We start from the raw sequence: 19,884 nt of genomic DNA on the forward strand, positions 1-19,884 counted from the left end.
TACAATATGATTTTTTCATGGTGAACACTAAAAGTAAGAAATGAAAGAAATCATACAAATTAAAAAGGTACCTAGTTTTTCTTGACACTCTATTGGTATAGTTGTATCTGGAAGACTAAGACCCGCGATATTCTGTGCTTTCACACGGAATTTGTAAGTCTTTCCTTGCTGTAGACCAGTTACAACACACTCTAGCATGGGTACAGTCTTGAACTTAATCCATTCCTCTGCACCTTCTTCTTGATACTCCACCAAATATCCATTGATTTCAGCACCACCATCACGATCTGGCCTATTCCAAACAAGGGAAATTTCTGTTTTGTCAACATCTACATGGTGCAGATTCTTTGGTGGCCCTGGAGGATCTTTTAAGAGCAAAAAACAAAAAGTGTAATAGGGTGAACAACCTACGCCCAATCAACACACATACACTATATTGTATTTGTACTAACAAGATCAGTTAATCAAAGTTCAAAAAAGACTCAAAATAAAACTCATCAATGAAAAATACTTACATAGTGGGTCCATAGCCTTGATTGGCTTGAGACAGTCAACATATGGACCTCGCCCATACTGGTTCTCAGCAGCAACACGGAAGAGATACTGAGTGCCTTCCATAAGATGTTTAGCCAGATGACTGTGTTTCTTGGAAGATGATGAGATGGGTACCCACTGGGCAGCAGCTACATCTTTCTTTTCCACCACATAGTTGGTAATGACAGAACCACCATTGTCCTCTGGTTCCTTCCAAGTGAGATAGCAAGAATCTTTTCTAACTTCACTTACTTGCAGATTTCTAGGTGGGCCGGGTTTATCTAATATTTTTTTTAAAAGTAAAGAATATTTATTTAATAAACAAAACTAATTTTACAAAATTTAGCACATTTCAATAGAAAGGAAATTTTTACTAAAAGTACTGCTTGTCATTTACAGTCCTTTTCTCATACAGCTCTTATATTATGTTTCTTTATTATTGATAATTTCTGCATTGAAATTATTCATTTGTTCTCTGCAGATCCAATTTCTTTGATCGCCAATAAAATTATAAAAAGCATACAGTATAAACAAAGTCAAAAAATAATTACCTAGTACAATGACTTTTACTGAAACAGTCTTTGAACCAACGGGATTCTCAACAGTCAAAGAGTAAATTCCACCATCTTCATGGACAGTGTTACGAATTTCCAGCTTACTGCCAACTCCCGTAACCTCAATATCTGCTTTGGGTGAAACCTCTTGTCCTTCTTTCTTCCATGACACTTTTGGGAATGGAATTCCTTTAATTACAGCACTAAGTCTTAGTGTATTTCCAGCTTTTATGTGTTGCTCCCGTGCCATATTAGCATCAAGTATCAGCTCTGGAGGTTCTGGGAGAAAGATTCCAGTTTTAGTAAACAAGCACATTTTGACAATATGTTTTATTCATAAACTTATCTGAGTTTATTTCACTTACCAAGCCTGTCCTTTACTTCTATTGGATCAGGAACATAAGCTGGTTCTGATTCACCTGCTGCATTGACTGCCATGACTCTGAACTTATAGGTCATACCCTCAGTAAGACCAGTGACTTTGTATTTTGTTTCAGGGCAGGAGTCTGCTGTAAGATTGGCCTTCTTCCAATCTTCATCTCCAACTTTCTGATACTCAACGAGATAGCCAATGATCTTGCCTTTGCCATCATGCCGTGGTGGTTGCCAAGACAAATCAACTGAGTTTTTTGTTTTATCCACTGCTTCAGGGTTAATAGGTGGACTTGGTTTGACTATTAAAAAAATCAGAAACCATTAAACCTATCTGAAAAAGATTTTCAGGAACACACAGAATATGAATGGATTTTGTTTTATACTTTACCAATTGGATCTTTAGCGAAGACTGGCTTTGAAGGTGGGCTAGGATCACCAACACCAATTTCATTTGCTGCTGATACACGGAATTCATATTCACAGCCTTCAAGGAGATCAGGTACCCTGAACTGAGTTTCTGGGAAAATCGGATCTTTGGTGACTCTGGCCCATCGATTAGACATTGTTTCCTTCTTTTCCAAAATATAAGTAGTTATTGGCTTGCCTCCATCATGTGGTCTGTTCCAAATTACTAAGGCAGAATTTTTGGTAACATCTTTAATGATGGGTTGCTCCGGTGCAGAAGGAACACCTGAAGAAATAATATTTTTAAATGAATTTATAGTATAACAAGCATTCTGATGGTTAAATTATTAAAATAAAGTAGCAGATAAATAACATACTGAAACGATCCTTGGCCTTCATTTCATCAGATACTAGGGGATCACTTATGCCATAAAGATTTTCAGCATAAATTCGTACAACATACTCTTTTCCCTCAAGCAGTTTAGGAATTTTGCATGTTGTCTTGACATTGGCAGATGTTACTGGCATCCAGAGATCCCTGTGTGCATCTTTCTTCTCAATAATATAATTTGTAATTTCACTACCACCATCATCTAATGGAGGTTTCCAGGAGACGATCATATGATCTTTATGAACTTCATCAAAAATAACTGGACCTACTGGAGGCTGAGGGCGATCTGTTAAAAGAAACAATGAACAGAAAAACCCGACAATACACAGATTGAACAGTGTCACTATTCTACTGTAAATATAACTTGGAATAACCTAATTGTTAGAACAAAGAACTGGGAATCAGGACACCAACGTTCTATTCTTGGCTCTGCTGTTCTCTCACTATGTGATATTGAGCAAATCACTTTCCTTTAGTTTACCCATCTGTAAAATGAGACTAATACCTATCTTATTGGGCTTAATTAATTAATGCTTACAAAGTGCTTTATCATATTGCATTGAAATTTGCTAAAATAGTGCAAAATATTATTATTAGAGCGTGTCAAATTATTCATTGTAAATAAACTTAAACCAGCAATTAATTGAATACTCAAAATCAATGAATAACATATCACAAATAATAAAGGAGTGAATTCACAGTATTTCTATAAATAACTCATTTTAATATTCACTCTTTCTTCTATTTGATCAGTTCTAATTATTATTAAAAGCAAGCATTCTTATGGCTCCGTTACACTTACCAACAACAGTGACTTGACAAAGACCTTTTCTTGATCCGGCGCTGTTCTCTATGATCACACAATATTTGCCTGAATCTTCTCGGATAGATTTTAATATCCCCAAGCAAAGGGTTGTTGGAGTGGTCTGAATCTTTGTGCGCTTATCTTCTTTAACTGTAATTTCATCCTTTAACCAAGTCACCTTTGGTGCAGGCTTCCCTGAGTAACGTCCGGTGAGGCTGAAAGCTTCACCAACCCGAACAATTAGCTTGTCTCTACAATCAAGTTCAAGTGTTGGAGGAGCTAAAAGATATCATTGGGGAAAAAAAAGGTAAGTAGCAATATTAATAAAAAAATTATATACCCAAAAATTGTTTTCAAACTGAATTATGAAAAATAGACCCATACCAATTTCATCCTTGCATGTGATTGGTTTTGTGCAGAAAGATGGTTTTCCTTGTCCCACAATATTGCAAGCACTCACACGATATTCGTAAGTGTCACCTTCTTTCAGTCCTTCAACAGTGTATTTCCGATCAAGCATTTTCTCCTTTGTAACCCTGTGGAATTTCTCTTTTCCAATGAGACGGCTTTCTAGGACATACATAGTTATGTCGGAACCTCCATTATATTTAGGTGGGTTCCAAGTCAATGTAACAGAATCCTTGGTAATGGCTTTTACCTCCAGATCTTCTGGACGCTCAGGTACAGCTGTAAATAAACATAAACAATGTGGTGAATACATTTTTTTTTGCCAATCTCCCTTCTATTACAATAATCTATAAAACAAAAATGTACTTACATATTGGTTCTCTGATGACCAGCTCTTTTGTTGTCTCAACGAATGGGCCCATGCCAATAATATTCTCAGGTGCAATTCGGAAAAAGTATGCCTTGCCTTCAATCAGCCCTTGAACAGTAGCATTCTGTCTTGTGACTGTATAGGTTACTGGGGTCCAAGCTTTACGGTCAGCTTCACGCTTTTCAATAATATAGTTGGTGATAGGAGAACCACCATCATCCTCTGGAGAAAACCATGTCAGTTTGCAAGAGTCATTGGTTAGGTTCTCAGTAAGGAATGGAACACCAACTGGCCCTGGTACATCTAAGATGGAAAGAAAAAGTATACATTTAGTTTTATGTACTGGATTTTATGAAACCATATTTTTAGAACAAAATTGTATGCAAATTCTGAACTTCTGATTTACCTAACACATCAACAATAATAGTCTTCTTCCGTTCTCCACCTGCATTTTTGGCAAAAAGAGTGTAGAGGCCTTGGTAACTTCTCTTGCAGTTCTTAATAACCAGAGAAGAGCTGATGGCTGTTTCTTCAATTTTAGCTTCTTCTGGTAAAGCTCTTTCATCCCTGCTCCATGTGACTGTTGGAGGTGGCTTTCCTGAGACGTAAGCTATGATCCGGATCACTCCCCCAGCATGAACAACAATTCTGTCTCTGACACTAGCATCCAAGTGAAGATCAGGGGGGACTGTAAGAAATAAACAAAATGATTCAATATATTTTCTGTTTGTTCACTTTGATTGGTAAAAATGTTAAAAATAAAAATTGTAAAATACCAATTCTATCCTTCAGTTCAATAACTTCTGTAACTTCGCCAGGCTCTCCGATACCAGCAGCATTTATTGCTCTAACTCTAAATCTGTAGAAACTTCCTTCTTTTAATCCTGTCACAACAAACTTGGTTCCTCTTATTTCTCTATCTTTTACCTGGAAAAAGATTATAACATCAGTCAATATCAGAAAATCACAAACACCACAAAGGAATTGGCTATTGGTGGCACTCATGCATCCGAAACAACTGTTATGGTATAACTGTCCAACATCCACAAGTACAGCAGGCTCTAAATGCAGTGACACCAGCACTGTTCAAATACAAGGAATGGGCATTCCACAGAGAAGGCATTCAGGACATCCTGGTGCATATGAATGATATGCGGATTGAAGGGAACATTGTGAGGGGAATATAGGGTAATGGAAATGCAGGAGAGTGACTTGGAGATGTACTATCATGCAGATTCATCAGTTTGAACAATTCCTCTAACTAGGGAGTCATAAAGGAGCCATAGCAGTTACAACAGAGTCCATGATCTGAGGCAGATGAATGGCTGCATAGGGTTCCTGTACACCAAAATGCCAGTTTGGAGGTGAAAGGAGGAAAAGTGGGAAAAAATCCCTTTCTCATGAGCCTTTCTGGATCTCTTGTGCATAGCCTGTTTACATGGATTTTATGCACAGGTTGGGGCAGCATTTGGCTTATAGCAAATATGTGAAGAGGTGCAAAAGTAGGCATACTGGACAAGTGGCATGTATTTATGACCAAATTGCTGGTTGGGAAACATTAACTTCTGTTCTATATGCACCAGTGAGATTTTCAGTAATGTATTATTGAAGAGCAGTAGGAAAACGTGGAGGCATTGTTTGCAAAGTAACTAGGAATAATTTGACATTCCATTGGCTCCTTTACTTATGTACCTAATATCCACTTTCACATGAACCTTCTGCTCCTTTATTGATAACTATAAACATACTTTGCTGCACAGAACTGTGATGTTTAGAGAACCTGAGTTTAGGAAAATACTGAGGTATCTTAGACACCACAGTGTGGCAAATATTAACTTTTGAATTTGGCCATATATTTTAAAATTACGAAGATAATTATTGTACAAAGAAGACATGATAATTTGTCCCATATAGTTGGTGTAATGAGAATATGTACAAATATACATTAGCGAAAAATATTGTTTAAAGATAGAGGAAACGCAAATCCTATAATAGTATTTCACCTACCTTTTCCCATTCTTCCTTTCCTTCCTCTTTATATTCAACTATGTAACCAGTGATCTTAGAACCACCATCCTTTAATGGTGGAGCCCATTCCAGATCAACAGATGACTTTGTCCAGTCAGTAACTTTTGGAATTGGTGGACCAGGAGGGGCTGGAAAATAATATGATATCATTACATTATAACAATACATTTTTTCTTCTCAATGGAACATTTTCAATGTGAAAAATATAAATTTAACATATTTACCAATAGGGTCTCTAGCAATTGCTGGGTCAGATGGCATGCTTGGTGGACCAACACCAGCTGCATTAATAGCCAATACACGGAACTGATATTCTGAACCTTCAATAAGACCAGTAACTTTGTAAGAAATTCCTAGGGTCATAGGTTTGATAGGATCACGGTTAACCCTTGTCCATCTCTTTCCAGTGGTCTCTTTACGCTCTAGCCAGTAACCTGTTACAGGAGAGCCTCCATCATATTCTGGTTCCTCCCAGTTGACAATCATGGAGTCATATGTTATGCTGCTAACCGTTGGCTTGTCGCATGGTCCAGGAACACCTGGAAAAAAAGTTACACAAATTTTGTAACAAAATGTTAAAATATAAAATGTCTGTGTCTCATTTAACTGTCAAGGTTAACATTCACTTGCCCTCTGTGTACCTTTCTGTGGCCAGTGTGTGTAGGAAAAGTTTGTAATATAGTCTTCTTTTCTCAGACCTAGCATTCCCTTTCTGTTAGACCAGCAACTAAGAAGCTAACTCCCTTATTCTTTATTGTCTTTTTCCATAACTCAAGTTAAGGAAATAACTCTTCCATAATGGTAAGGTCAGTATTATCCCAAATATAACTGTATGATCCAGTCCAGTTTCAATAAAACCAAATATAGTTGTATTTTAAGATATAGCAAAGAAAAGAGACAAAACATTAACATTTTAAACGTTAACTACCTAACAGGATATCTATGGTAAAAATCTTTCAAACTATTCTAGAAATTTCAGATATGTGGTAGACATAAAAGCAATTGGTAATTTACAGCTTTGCCATAATAGATGAGCTGATTCTTTAGACTCTGCATTGTCAAAGTCACTACAAAGCATGAGAACAACTAACATTTGAACACAATATCATACTTACTGAAAAGGTTTCTTGCTGTTTGTGGTTCACTATCAAGAGGCTCCCCAATGCCAAATTTATTTTGTGCCATGATGCGGAACATATATTCATGGCCTTCCAGCAATTTGGGCACAGTGAAGATGCATTCCTTTGGCTCGTTGGTAACAGGTACCCATGTTCTTCTATTAGCTTCCCTTTTTTCAATAACATAGTTTGTAATCTTAGAACCACCATCATCTTTAGGAGGAAGCCAAGACAAGGTCATCTGATCAGTTGAAATGGATTCAAATTTAATGGGTCCCTCTGGTGGTCCAGGACGTCCTGAAAGTTAAATTTTAAGAATTATGAATGCATAATTAAAATACATTTAAAATAAAGTATCATATTCACAGAATCAACACATGCAATTGTACAAAACCCCTTGATATTTACCAAGAACATTCAGCCTCATCTCCTTTGAAGCAGTTCCCAGATTATTTACAGCAGTTAAAGTGTACAAGCCTGTATCTCTTCTGCGAGACTGTTGGATTAGTAAGGTGCAAGTATCTTCGCTCACAACCTTATTGACATGTTGATCATACAGTACTGGTGTTTTGTCATCAGGTTTCTTTGGAGTAGCTTTAAACCACGTTAATGTGGGGAATGGCACACCCTTTATCTTGGCTATAATGTTAATATCTGTTCCCTCCTCAACCTCCATAAATTCTTTGAGTTCAATTGATGGTGGACCTAGTATGAAACACAAAAAACATAAATTGCCATTAAAAGGGATACAAAAGCAAATATACTTTTAAAGTTGTATAATGAAATGTTCTGTTTTCCAGCATTGTTCAGTACTTACATGTTTGGTCTTTGACAACAATTGGGCCAACTGTAGCAGATGGTCTGCTGGGACCCGCTTCATTTACAGCTTTGACCCTGAATTCATATTCTTCACCTTCTTTCAGGTCCTCAACAGTAAACTTTGTTTCCTCTACATCACGTCTATTGCACTGTTTCCAAGACTCTTTCCCTTCCCCAGTACGATCCCAGTGAAGACACTCAATATTATAATGTGTAACAGGGGCACCACCATCATTCTTTGGAGGTTTCCATGTCAAGCTAACAGTGTTTTTAGTTACAAGACCAATCTTGAGTTTGATAGGTGGATCAGGAGGATCTTTAAAAATCAAATAAAAATTGGAATCAACCGACATTATAGTAGCATTTGGTTATCAAAGGAGATGTTCCATTTTGATTTAACTTACGGATTGGATCCCTGGCTGTGGTCCGTTGGATTGTGTCTGCAGGCGGCCCAATACCAAAGCGGTTTTCTGCACGTACACGGAAGAAATATTGTTGCCCGGCTATGAGATCAGGTACAATGAAGGAAGTGCTTCCACAGTCTGGATTGACTTTTGTCCAGGCCTTCCCTTCAACAGTCCTCTTCTCTATAACATAGCCTTTGATTCTGTCTCCACCGTCATTGTCTGGCATCTTCCATGAAAGTTTGCAACTACATCTTGCTATATCACTCACTTTCAGGTCTTTTGGTGGCCCTGGCACATCTGTTAGCATAAAAGCACAACAGAAGCAGTTTTAGATAAATACCTAGAAAACATGAAAAATTCTATATGAATACTCCAACATGTATATGGCGTACCAAGGACGTTAACTCTAACGTTTACAGTTTTCTGTCCTGCTTTATTCTTTGCTGTAATACTGTATCTTCCAGAATGGCCTCTGTTACATTCTGGGATAGTAATTATTGAAGTAGTATTGGTTACTTCCAGCTGCAAATAAAAAGAAATATATATTGATTATAAATAATTACAAAATGAAAAATTTAGCAATATAGAAACAATTTAATTTTTTTACATTACCTGAGCATCTTCAGGTATATTATTGACTCCATCCTATAAATAAAGAAGAAAAAGTAAACGTAACAGAGATTTCTTTAAATAGTTAGCAACAGATTAAAAGAACAGAAAGAACAGAAAAGAACAGAAAGTAATCAGTTCTTTTAATAACCTTTATTGCCTTCTTGGCTTCTCCTTCAAATTCCCAAGATGTTTTTGGAACTGGACGCCCCTTTATAATGGCTGGGATTTTAATTGTTGTACCAGAACGAACAGAGAGAAAATCTTGTGCTCCAATATCAATAAAAACTTCTGGTTCCTCTGCAAAAAGATTTAGAAATATAATTGTTAGATGAGTTATTGAAATTAAAATTCAGCCAGCTATGCATGAAAACCTCATGATACATTCCAAAGCATGCACAGTATACATCAGGACAGTGGCTCTTAACCTGGGGTGCGAGATGCCCTTTCTGGGGGTGCGAGACATGCCGGATTTTTTTAGAAGGTAAATCATCGAAAACACAAATTAAGCACAGGCATGTAGGTACAACTACTTTGTTTAATCAAATCTATGTATTTATTAACATTAGACATTTTTTAGCTATTACTGTAATATACAAACAAAAATATATCTAGGTTTGAAGAACTGACCTACTTCAATGATTTTTGATAACGGCTGCAAGAATATATTTTGAGAACCAAAGGGGCACAGGCTGCAGTAAAGATTAAGAACCACTGCATCAGGAGGACCCCAATGCTCTGTGGGGCACTTGTTGCTGTTGCTTTTTCATTGGGCACAATGTAACCTTTATGTCTAGTTATAACGCTTGTCAGATTTCTGGTTGGTGATATCCTATTCAAGGTCACCAGGTCACTTTCTTAGATTTCCAGCTTCTTTGTTGATGTTCTTGAATAATTCTGTGTACTGGGCTAGGTCTACCATGGTGGGCCCTGCTGTTTGAACTTGGTCTTTACCCCTCTTTGTCTCCTAATGCACATGCACAGCAAACGGTAGGATTTATCTCTAAATATCTAAATTAATTCCAAGACTCTTACCTAGAATTTCCTTGACAGGTATTTCTGATGTTGGAAGACTTGGTTCAGATTCCCCAGCAGCATTTACAGCTTTCACTCTAAATCTGTACTTTCTAAGTTCTTTCAAGCTGGGTACAACACATTCGCAAGTAGGGAATAGTTTGTCTAGTTCATTCACCTTCTTCCAGTCAGTACTACCTTCTTCTTGCATTTCAACAATGTATCCTTTTATAGGACTGCCACCATCTTTTTGTGGGGGTTTCCATTTAAGAGATATAGTGGATTTGGTTCTATCTGTAACCTCTGGGCATGATGGTGCACCAGGTACAACTTGTAAGAAAATGCAAAAAGTTTTGGCTGGGAGTTAGTGTCTATGTATTTTCAATTTTACATTTTAAAATGCTGTAATGTCAGCAAAAGAAGTATTTTTCTATACATTTGTCAAAAAGAATGGTAGTAAAAATTGAGAATACTGCAAATATGTATATTTACAAACATGTTATGTATATGACATATATGATATGTGAAATTGTTATACGTTTTTTATATTTACAACACATATAACAATTATACATACACTTAAAGCAAAAAATATAAACATTATTCTACTGTAATAATATTTAACAACAAAGAAGAATAAATCACTGATTCTGAACTCGCTTACACCAGCTTAAACAGGAGTAGTCCATTGAAATCATTGGAGTTAAACTGATGTAAAAGTATGGCACGTGAGATCAGAATTAATTATCTGAACTAAAATAAAAATAATTAATAGTTAATCAGAAAATCATTACACTGAAAACAGAATGGCATTATGTAGGCCCCAGTCCTGCAAACATTTCATCAGTCTAGTCCCACTGAATTCAACATCAATAAGGGTTACAGAATATAGTTTTTATGTATTATAACCTTTAAAGCAACTCATAAAAACTGTATACTTACATATAGGATCTGCTGCTAAGGCAGGATCTGATGGTTCACTGGGAGGGCCAATTCCAGCAATATTTACAGCCATTGCTCTAAACTGGTATTCAACGCCTTCAATCAACCGCAAGACATTAAATTCCAGCCCTTTCATTACTGGTTTTGTTACTGGAGCTCTGTTAACACGTGACCAATAGACACCTCCGACTTCTCTCTTCTCCAACCAATACCCAGTGATTGGGGCTCCACCATTGTCCAAAGGAGGCTCCCAAGTCACCAGCATTGATGACCTAGTGTGATCTAAAACTTTTGGTTTTCCAGGAGGTCCAGGAAGGCCATATGGATCCTTAATGACCACTTTCTCTGAGAGGCACTCATCACTTGTCCCATATTTGTTTACTGCCCTGACTCTAAACTGGTATTCACCATTTGTTGCAAGTTTCCACACCTGAAAAACAAGATTTAAATGAATAAATAACTGTTTCCAAAATAAGTATATGTTAAATTTTCCCTCTTTTGATGCTGTTTAATTAAACTCTTCCTTAGTTATCCCAGTGAATGGCTACAAGTACCTCTATATGCTGCACCATATAAACTTGTATATCATGCACACAGAGCCAAGATTCAGAGTAACAGCCGTGTTAGTCTGTATTCGCAAAAAGAAAAGGAGTACTTGTGGCACCTTAGAGACTAACCAATTTATTTGAGCATGAGCTTTCGTGAGCTACAGCTCACTTCATCGGATGCATACCGTGGAAACTGCAGCAGACTTTATATACACACAGAGAATATGAAACAATACCTCCTCCCACCCCACTGTCCTGCTGGTAATAGCTTATCTAAAGTGATCATCAAGTTGGGCCATTTCCAGCACAAATCCAGGTTTTCTCACCCTCCGCCCCCCTACCCCAACACAAACTCACTCTCCTGCTGGTAATAGCCCATCCAAAGTGACCACTCTCTTCACAATGTGTATGATAATCAAGTTGGGCCATTTCCTGCACAAATCCAGGTTCTCTCACCCCCAGAGAACCTCCTGGATTTGTGCAGGAAATGGCCCAACTTGATTATCATGTACATTGTGTAGAGAGTTGTCACTTTGGATGGGCTATCACCAGCAGGAGAGTGAATTTGTGTGGGGGGGGTGGAGGGTGAGAAAACCTGGATTTGTGCTGGAAATGGCCCAACTTGATGATCACTTTAGATAAGCTATTACCAGCAGGACAGTGGGGTGGGAGGAGGTATTGTTTCATATTCTCTGTGTGTATATAAAGTCTGCTGCAGTTTCCACGGTATGCATCCGATGAAGTGAGCTGTAGCTCATGAAAGCTCATGCTCAAATAAATTGGTTAGTCTCTAAGGTGCCACAAGTACTCCTTTTCTTTTTACAGAGCCAAGAGTGAATGAGAATGTCATAATGCTCTTGGTCTTTGAGGTAGGTGCAGACATCAATCCACTTATTTGTTCCTACCATTTGGGCTGTTTGCCCTTTCAGCAAGAGGGCAATATACTGGAGGGAAGCTGGAGGCTAGTGCTACTAAGAGATACAGCAGCAGGTCAGAACAGCAGGGTAAGCAAAAAACCTAACAAAATTGACCAAATTGCCAAGTGGTCACATACTTTTGTCAGTGTCTTAAGTTAGTGAGAATTACTCTGACATGTATCAGTATGATTAAGTTTTAAAGGAGGGTGAGAATGAATCCTCACTGAGATGCTTATAACAATTCAAAAGCAAAACTGGAAAAACAATTAATAAAAAAACCACTGGATTTAAAATGTCTGTATAGTGATTTTTTCAAAATGAGAGAACTTGTCAGCTACTGTACCTTTACTGGGTCATATGAAATTGTGATCACCCTTACTCTCTAAATACAAAATTATATTTCTGATATAAATTAACCTAGACGACACAAAAGGGATACATCTCCTTAATTCAGATATTAACTTCTTTATAAAATAAATGACATAACTGAATATATTATTTTCTTTTTGGGATTTAAGGAAAATACACAATGGCAATAGCGATTATCTAGAAATTCTGGTCATGGTCAGTGTACCACCTACTCAGATAACTATGTGTTCTGTAATTTTTCATTGTATTGATAATTCATTTTATTTCAGTATTGTACGTGTGTTATTTTTGCTATTTAAGCATGTTGAATTACATCATAAAGACACTTTGTAAAGTACAGAAAAGTTTTCAGATAACTTTACCCCAAATCGTCTGTCAACTACTGTGCTGGAGACCTCCTCCCATTCAGATTTCTTCCTACTGGCATCACGTTTTTCAATAATGTAATGAGTAATTTCACTGCCACCATTATCAAGGGGGACATCCCAGGTCAAATAGCATGATTCTGCTTTAATGTCAGAAACGGCAAGATTTCTTGGTGGAGAAGGACGATCTAAATAAAAACAATACAATATAATATTATGTTATGGAAAAGGCAAAAACATATTTGCTTTTGTCATTTCATTAAAATAAATCAGATCCTTACCATACACTTCAACATAAGCATTGCGATACGCTGTGCCGAGACGATTGGTAGCTGTGACTGTGTAAGTGCCTTTATCGTCCCTAAGTGCAGCAGGCATACTAAGTTCAGTTTTTGCTTCAGATCTAGATATTTCTTGTTTGGTTATCTTAAGTGCATCTGATGGTTTGTCAATTAAAACTTCATTTTTGGCCCATTCAATCTTTGGTATTGGTAGACCTGTGACATCAGCTGGAATATTAACTGGCTCTCCTGCCCTCACTTTGATAGTATCTCCTCTGACAGCCAGACGTAATGTGACAGTTGGAGGTACTGTAAAACAAAACAAAACAAAAATAAAAGAATGAAGGCGGTAACAAAAAGCAAAGAAACAAGCTAACAGAGTTTTGAAAGCCGTTGTACGTGTTTCTAATAAACAGGTGTACCTTCATCATCTTGTATAACTACGTTAAGTGGTAGTGATGGTTCACTTTCACCAATAGCATTGACTGCTTTGACACGGAATTCATACATATGAAGCTCAGCAAGATTGTCTACAAGAAGAGATGTAGTTGGACAGAGTTGCTGGTTAACTCTTTCAAACACATTTGAGTCATGTCTTCTCTTATCAACGATGTATCCTATGACAGGACTGCCACCATCATTACGGGGAGGCTTCCAGTCAAGTGTAATGGTTGACTTTGTCCTCTCTGTGTACATGAACCTCTCAGGTGCTGTTGGAGGACCTATTATCACAAGTAATTCACAATGAAAAATATAAGTCATACATATACTTAAAGTTTTGTTTCATTTCTTATCCTATTAAATAAAATAGATTTGGCATTTTTAAAGCAGCATCTTTCATATGCAAGGTATCCAAATTATTATAATGTAGTGTGAAGTTTCTCTGATAGTGAAGTGACTATGTTGGCAACAGGGCAACAATTAGTGTCTCAACAATAGTTTAAACACAGACTTTGTCAATGGAAGCTGCCTGATTGAAAGAAGGAGAGACAAAGTGGTTATCTCCTACTCCTTTTCAGAAATGGTCATGGTAATTTTACATAAGTGAGAGATCTAACTTCAACAGTTACTCTGCTGAAGGTCTGAAGCCTTAACTCTGTAGCAGGTAAGTATGAAAACTAAAAAACCCCATTAATATGTCTATGTACATTGAATATACAGTGTGCCATCTCAGCATTAATTAAATAACTGTGCAGTGATCTAGATCTCCCTATATTTAATAATTGACATAAGCAAACAAATAGTTATTTTACCTAATGGGTCAACTGCAAGAATTGGTCCGATGTCAACAGGTGGACCACAGCCAAACTTATTCTTGGCAATAACACGAAACATATATTCCTGTCCTTCAACGAGACCTGTAATATCACACTTAGATCTCTCAGTATCTATACACTGTCTCCAAGTATGCATTTTGGCATCTTTGCGTTCAACAAGGAAGCCAGTGATATCACTTCCTCCATCATCTTCAGGATCAGACCAGTTAAGCAGACACATCTTTCTGTTCACAACCACAGGTTTTAGGTCAAGCACTGGCCCAGGAACATCTGAAAAAGAGAACATGTTGTATAACAAAAAAACAAAGATTTCTTGTATCTAGGTATACTTGACAATTGGTTTCACAGCATGTAATATTTCTTACCAAAAACTTCTACTCTGGTTGCTGCAAATTTGGAACCACTCTGATTGGTTGCAGTAATCACATATCTTCCGTGGTCTTTTCTCAATGCATTCTGAATAGTTAGTTCTGATCTGGTGCCAACATTTTCAATAACAACCCGCTCTTTGTCTAATTCACCTTCCTCCACAGTCCACACAATTGTAGGTGTAGGGCGCCCAGTTACAGTAGCAGGAATTTTAAGAGTTTTCCCAGCCATTATCTGAATGCCTGCTTTGACAGAAACATCCAATTCAACATGAGGAGGCTCTGCAGAAAAATAGAAATTGTGCGTTAGTTTAAGGGAGATAAAAGAGTCTAACATGCCATACTGGCTACTATATGTTAAATGACATTTGCACAACAACAGTACCTTGAGGTTCTGAAACTGTTATAGGTTCAGTTTCACCAGGTGGTCCTTCCCCGGCTGCATTAACAGCGGTAACACGGAGTTTATAGTCAGCACCTTCTCTAATTTCTTTAACAGTGTATTTTCTAATCTTAATGGATTTCTCTGTGCAGCGTGACCATTCATTTATGCCCACCAATTGTTTGTAAATGAAATAACCGATGATATCACCACCACCATTGAATGCTGGAGGTTCCCATTCTAGCTCAATAGCAGTTGAGCTTGTATCAACAACTCTTGGAATTGGTGGACCAGGTGGCACTAAAGAAATAAAAAAGTGTAAATCAAAATTCATGGATACTTAACCTACTCTTGTCAGCCTCCAACCATTATCTTCTATTAAAATACTTACATATTGGGTCCTGAGCAGTTTTTGGATCTGAAGGTGGACTAAATTTGCCAGGGCCAGCTGCATTTTCAGCACACACTCTAAAGATATAGTTAAGTCCTTCCAAAAGTCCATCGGCTCTTATTTCTAGGGTGTTCAGGAGGCTTCTGTTGACACGAGCCCAGTGAGTACTATTGATTTCACGTTTTTCAATCCAATAACCCAAGATGGGGCTACCGTTGTCTTTTGGTTCTTTCCATTTAACCAACATACTATTACTGGTAACATCCTCCACTTCAGGTTTATCAGGTGCATCCGGTGGAGCTAAAAAAATTAAAAAGAAAGAGAAAAATGAAATTTTGGCATCTATGATTTCTTATCCAGATCTCAAATTTAATTTTATGTATGTAGTGAGGCATTATGGCCTAGTGGACTAAGCATGGGGAAATAACCTGTTCTAACTGCAGCTCTATCATTTTCTTACTGTGTGATTTTGGACAAGTCGGTTAAACTTACTGTGATTTAGTTTACTAATCTGTAAAACAGAGATAATAATGTGGAACTCCTTCACATGGGCCATGATTAATTTGTTAATATTTTAATGCGAAAAGTACTATATAAAAGAGTGCATTGTAATACATTTGGCCTTTGTTGCTATCTTCAAGGTACTCAGTGGGTTGGGCCCAGGATATCTAAAAACTGGGATAAAGACTGCGGTCAGCAACTCCTCTGGCACAATGGGACTTTCCAACATAAGGATAAAGCTTGTCTGTGCTGGAGACAGAGCTCTCTGAGGGACTAATCCGAGACTGTAGTATGAACCCCTACAGGAACTAAGGACCAATACAAACCTCACCGCCTTCTGCTCCAAGCAGAAGGTGCAATTCTTCAACCTTGCATTTTCTTACATAAACATACAGTCGCATGTACATTAAAAAAAAAACCCGAACCCCAAACAACACCCTGCCAAAACAAAACACGATACTCCACATACAATTTCTCCCCTAACAGGGGGACAAGATAAAAAAAAATGAACCACATTTGATAGCTGCTAGTTACATTGCTTAATGCACTTCTGGAATGCATTCAGATACTAGTGATGCGGATAGTATAAAAAACCCCATATAGAATAGAATTTCTCCAAAAGTATTGTGTTTAAATATCAACATAAGACTTACTGAATGGATCTTTGGCTACCAGTGGTTTGGAAACACATGGTGGTCCAGGTCCTAACCGATTTTCAGCTGATACACGGAAAAGGTATTCCTTTCCTTCAATCAATTTTAGCACGTGGTATTTGCAATGCCTGAGTGTTGAAGTGACAGTAACCCAGCCTATTTCAGCTTTTGAGTTGTCTTTCTTTTCCAGGACATAGTTCAGGATTTCACTTCCACCATCATCAAGAGGAGGCTCCCACTTGCAAACAACAGAATGTTTTCTAACATCTTCAAATGTAAAGTTGATAGGAGGTCCAGGTGTATCTATTTTTTAAAACACCAGTAAAAAATTATTAGTGTCTTCTGGTGAGCATCTGCTCTGACATTTTAAACAATAAGCTGTTTAAGCACATACCTAATACGTTTACTTCACATGAGGCTTTTGCAACACCATGATCATTTTCAACTCTGATTGTAAATGTGCCATGGTCAGGTCTAAGTGAGTCACGAACGGCTAACAAGGACTCTCCAGGTGTGTGGTTGTCAATATTCAAACGTTCTGGCAGTGAAAGGTAGAATGGCTCCTCTTCTTCAACTTCACCCTTCCTTCTCCTAGTAAACTTTGTTACTCTCTTTTTTATTTCCTGTGGCCTAATAGTTTCATCATTCCTTAACCATGTAATAGATGGGTACGGTGCTCCTGAAATATGTGCTTCCAGTGCAATTTCATCACCGCGCCTCACCTCAAGGCCAGCCTGCAGATTAGCACTAAGGAAGACTTTTGGAGCCTCTGTAATAACAAGAAATGTATTTTTAAGCTGCATTTAGAAATGAAGTTAAAAGTAGTATTTTCTGGTAGGTTTAAGAATTGATGGTAGTAAGAAAAATAAGCAATCATACCAATGGGATCAACAGCTTTCACTAATGGAGTGATACGAGAAGGTTCACTGACACCTGCAGCATTCTCTGCACGAGCACGGAATTGGTATTCCTTGCCCTCCTCAAGACCTTTTACTGTGTAAGTCAAAACAGGTATCAAAAATTCATTGCACCTTTCCCACTCGTCTTGACCCTTAGCAATCTTTTCTAAGATATAGCCCATAATCTTGCATCCTCCGTCATATAAAGGTGGCTTCCATGTAAGTGTTACTGACTTGGATGTTGTATTAGAAATCTCAAGATCAACAGGTGGATCTGGACGCTCTGTAGAATAATAACAAAAATAGAATTTAAACAAATAGAAGATATAGAGAAATTATTTTAAAATCTATCTAGTCGATTATCCATTGATATAAGAACTTACGCTTTGGATCTTCAGCAATGACTGGGTTCCTTAGTTCAATGTATTCACCTCCTCCAATTTTATTGACAGCCTTAACACGGAAGTAATATTCACCATTTGGTATAAGATCCTTGACATTCCACGAGAGTTTGTTCTCACCAGACATCACTGGAATATATGTTCTCCGACCAGCTTCTCTACGTTCCAGGACATAATGTAAGATGGGAGTGCCACCATCATACTCTGGAGGTTCCCACGATATCTTACATGAATTTTTAGTCACTTCACTTGCTTTAATGTTTTTGCATTGTCCAGGCAGACCTGTTTCAAATAATAATTTTTATATAATTACCCTAACAACAACAAGAAACTAGGAAACTGCTTTAGTACAAATGTGAAATTACATTGTATTTTTTACTTCTGTTTTGCACAAAGCAGACCAAAAGGACAAATATTGGTTGCACAACATAGACATGAATTTACATTTCCTTATGGCAGTAGACATGAAAGATTCATATAACCTGTTGACTTAGTTTATTTGTTTTATTCTCCATACTAATTGGCTTATTAAGGGATTACAGATCTATTAAAGTGTCAAAATTGATCTTTCTTTGAGATTTTATGCTTAATTAATATTTTAAATATAAATAGTTGGCAATACTGTACAGGTTTCAGAGTAACAGCCGTGTTAGTTTGTATTCACAAAAAGAAAAGGAGTACTTGTGGCACCTTAGAGACTAACCAATTTATTTGAGCATGAGCTTTCGTGAGCTACAGCTCACTTCATCGGATGCATACCGTGGAAACTGCAGCAGACTTTATATACAATGGTCACATAAACACCACCATATACCGGAAACCTACTGACCGCTATTCCTACCTACATGCCTCCAGCTTTCACCCTGACCACACCACACGATCCATCATCTACAGCCAAGCTCTGCGATACAACCGCATTTGCTCCAACCCCTCAGACAGAGACAAACACCTACAAGATCTCTGTCAAGCTTTCTTACAACTACAATACCCACCTGCGGAAGTGAAGAAACAGATTGATAGAGCCAGAAGAGTTCCCAGAAGTTACCTACTACAGGACAGGCCTAACAAAGAAAATAACAGAACGCCACTAGCCGTCACCTTCAGCCCCCAACTAAAACCCCTCCAACGCATTATTAAGGATCTACAACCTATCCTAAAGGATGACCCAACACTCTCGCAAATCTTGGGAGACAGGCCAGTCCTTGCCTACAGACAGCCCCGCAACCTGAAGCAAATACTCACCAACAACCACATACCACACAACAGAACCACTAACCCAGGAACTTATCCTTGCAACAAAGCCCGTTGCCAACTGTGCCCACATATCTATTCAGGGGACACCATCACAGGGACTAATAACATCAGCCACACTATCAGAGGCTTGTCCACCTGCACATCCACCAATGTGATATATGCCATCATGTGCCAGCAGTGTCCCTCTGCCATTTACATTGGTCAAACTGGACAGTCTCTACTTAAAGAATAAATGGACACAAATCAGATGTCAAGAATTATAACATTCATAAACCAGTCGGAGAACACTTCAATCTCTCTGGTCATGCAATCACAGACATGAAGGTCGCTATCTTAAAACAAAAAAACTTCAAATCCAGACTCCAGCGAGAAACTGCTGAATTGGAATTCATTTGCAAATTGGATACTATTAATTTAGGCTTAAATAGAGACTGGGAGTGGCTAAGTCATTATGCAAGATAGCCTATTTCCCCTTGTTTTTTCCTACCCCACCCCCCAG

At 37.8% G+C, this 19,884-nt stretch overlaps 1 protein-coding gene across 1 annotated transcript in view; it reads right to left on the reverse strand.

The window, feature by feature from the left end:
* TTN (titin) overlaps positions 1 to 19,884 on the reverse strand; it is a 468,698-nt gene that overhangs the window by 59,921 nt on the left and 388,893 nt on the right. The window contains exons 256-288 of the mRNA XM_078847988.1: positions 18,114 to 18,413; positions 17,711 to 18,013; positions 17,226 to 17,600; positions 16,832 to 17,134; positions 15,678 to 15,977; positions 15,290 to 15,586; positions 14,902 to 15,186; positions 14,513 to 14,806; positions 13,682 to 13,981; positions 13,260 to 13,568; positions 12,976 to 13,166; positions 10,780 to 11,209; positions 9,859 to 10,167; positions 8,975 to 9,123; positions 8,827 to 8,859; positions 8,607 to 8,736; positions 8,212 to 8,511; positions 7,806 to 8,123; positions 7,397 to 7,693; positions 6,986 to 7,285; positions 6,095 to 6,409; positions 5,850 to 5,998; positions 4,619 to 4,769; positions 4,249 to 4,530; positions 3,843 to 4,145; positions 3,449 to 3,751; positions 3,062 to 3,343; positions 2,246 to 2,545; positions 1,852 to 2,154; positions 1,454 to 1,762; positions 1,086 to 1,367; positions 516 to 815; positions 72 to 365 (exon numbers count right to left, since the gene is read on the reverse strand). Coding sequence (XP_078704114.1) covers positions 72 to 365; positions 516 to 815; positions 1,086 to 1,367; positions 1,454 to 1,762; positions 1,852 to 2,154; positions 2,246 to 2,545; positions 3,062 to 3,343; positions 3,449 to 3,751; positions 3,843 to 4,145; positions 4,249 to 4,530; positions 4,619 to 4,769; positions 5,850 to 5,998; positions 6,095 to 6,409; positions 6,986 to 7,285; positions 7,397 to 7,693; positions 7,806 to 8,123; positions 8,212 to 8,511; positions 8,607 to 8,736; positions 8,827 to 8,859; positions 8,975 to 9,123; positions 9,859 to 10,167; positions 10,780 to 11,209; positions 12,976 to 13,166; positions 13,260 to 13,568; positions 13,682 to 13,981; positions 14,513 to 14,806; positions 14,902 to 15,186; positions 15,290 to 15,586; positions 15,678 to 15,977; positions 16,832 to 17,134; positions 17,226 to 17,600; positions 17,711 to 18,013; positions 18,114 to 18,413 — 9,096 coding nt within the window. The remainder of the gene's footprint in view (positions 1 to 71; positions 366 to 515; positions 816 to 1,085; positions 1,368 to 1,453; positions 1,763 to 1,851; positions 2,155 to 2,245; positions 2,546 to 3,061; positions 3,344 to 3,448; positions 3,752 to 3,842; positions 4,146 to 4,248; positions 4,531 to 4,618; positions 4,770 to 5,849; positions 5,999 to 6,094; positions 6,410 to 6,985; positions 7,286 to 7,396; positions 7,694 to 7,805; positions 8,124 to 8,211; positions 8,512 to 8,606; positions 8,737 to 8,826; positions 8,860 to 8,974; positions 9,124 to 9,858; positions 10,168 to 10,779; positions 11,210 to 12,975; positions 13,167 to 13,259; positions 13,569 to 13,681; positions 13,982 to 14,512; positions 14,807 to 14,901; positions 15,187 to 15,289; positions 15,587 to 15,677; positions 15,978 to 16,831; positions 17,135 to 17,225; positions 17,601 to 17,710; positions 18,014 to 18,113; positions 18,414 to 19,884) is intronic.

This window comes from Lepidochelys kempii, chromosome 11, assembly GCF_965140285.1.
Source record: "Lepidochelys kempii isolate rLepKem1 chromosome 11, rLepKem1.hap1, whole genome shotgun sequence".
Taxonomy (NCBI): Eukaryota; Metazoa; Chordata; order Testudines; family Cheloniidae; genus Lepidochelys; species Lepidochelys kempii.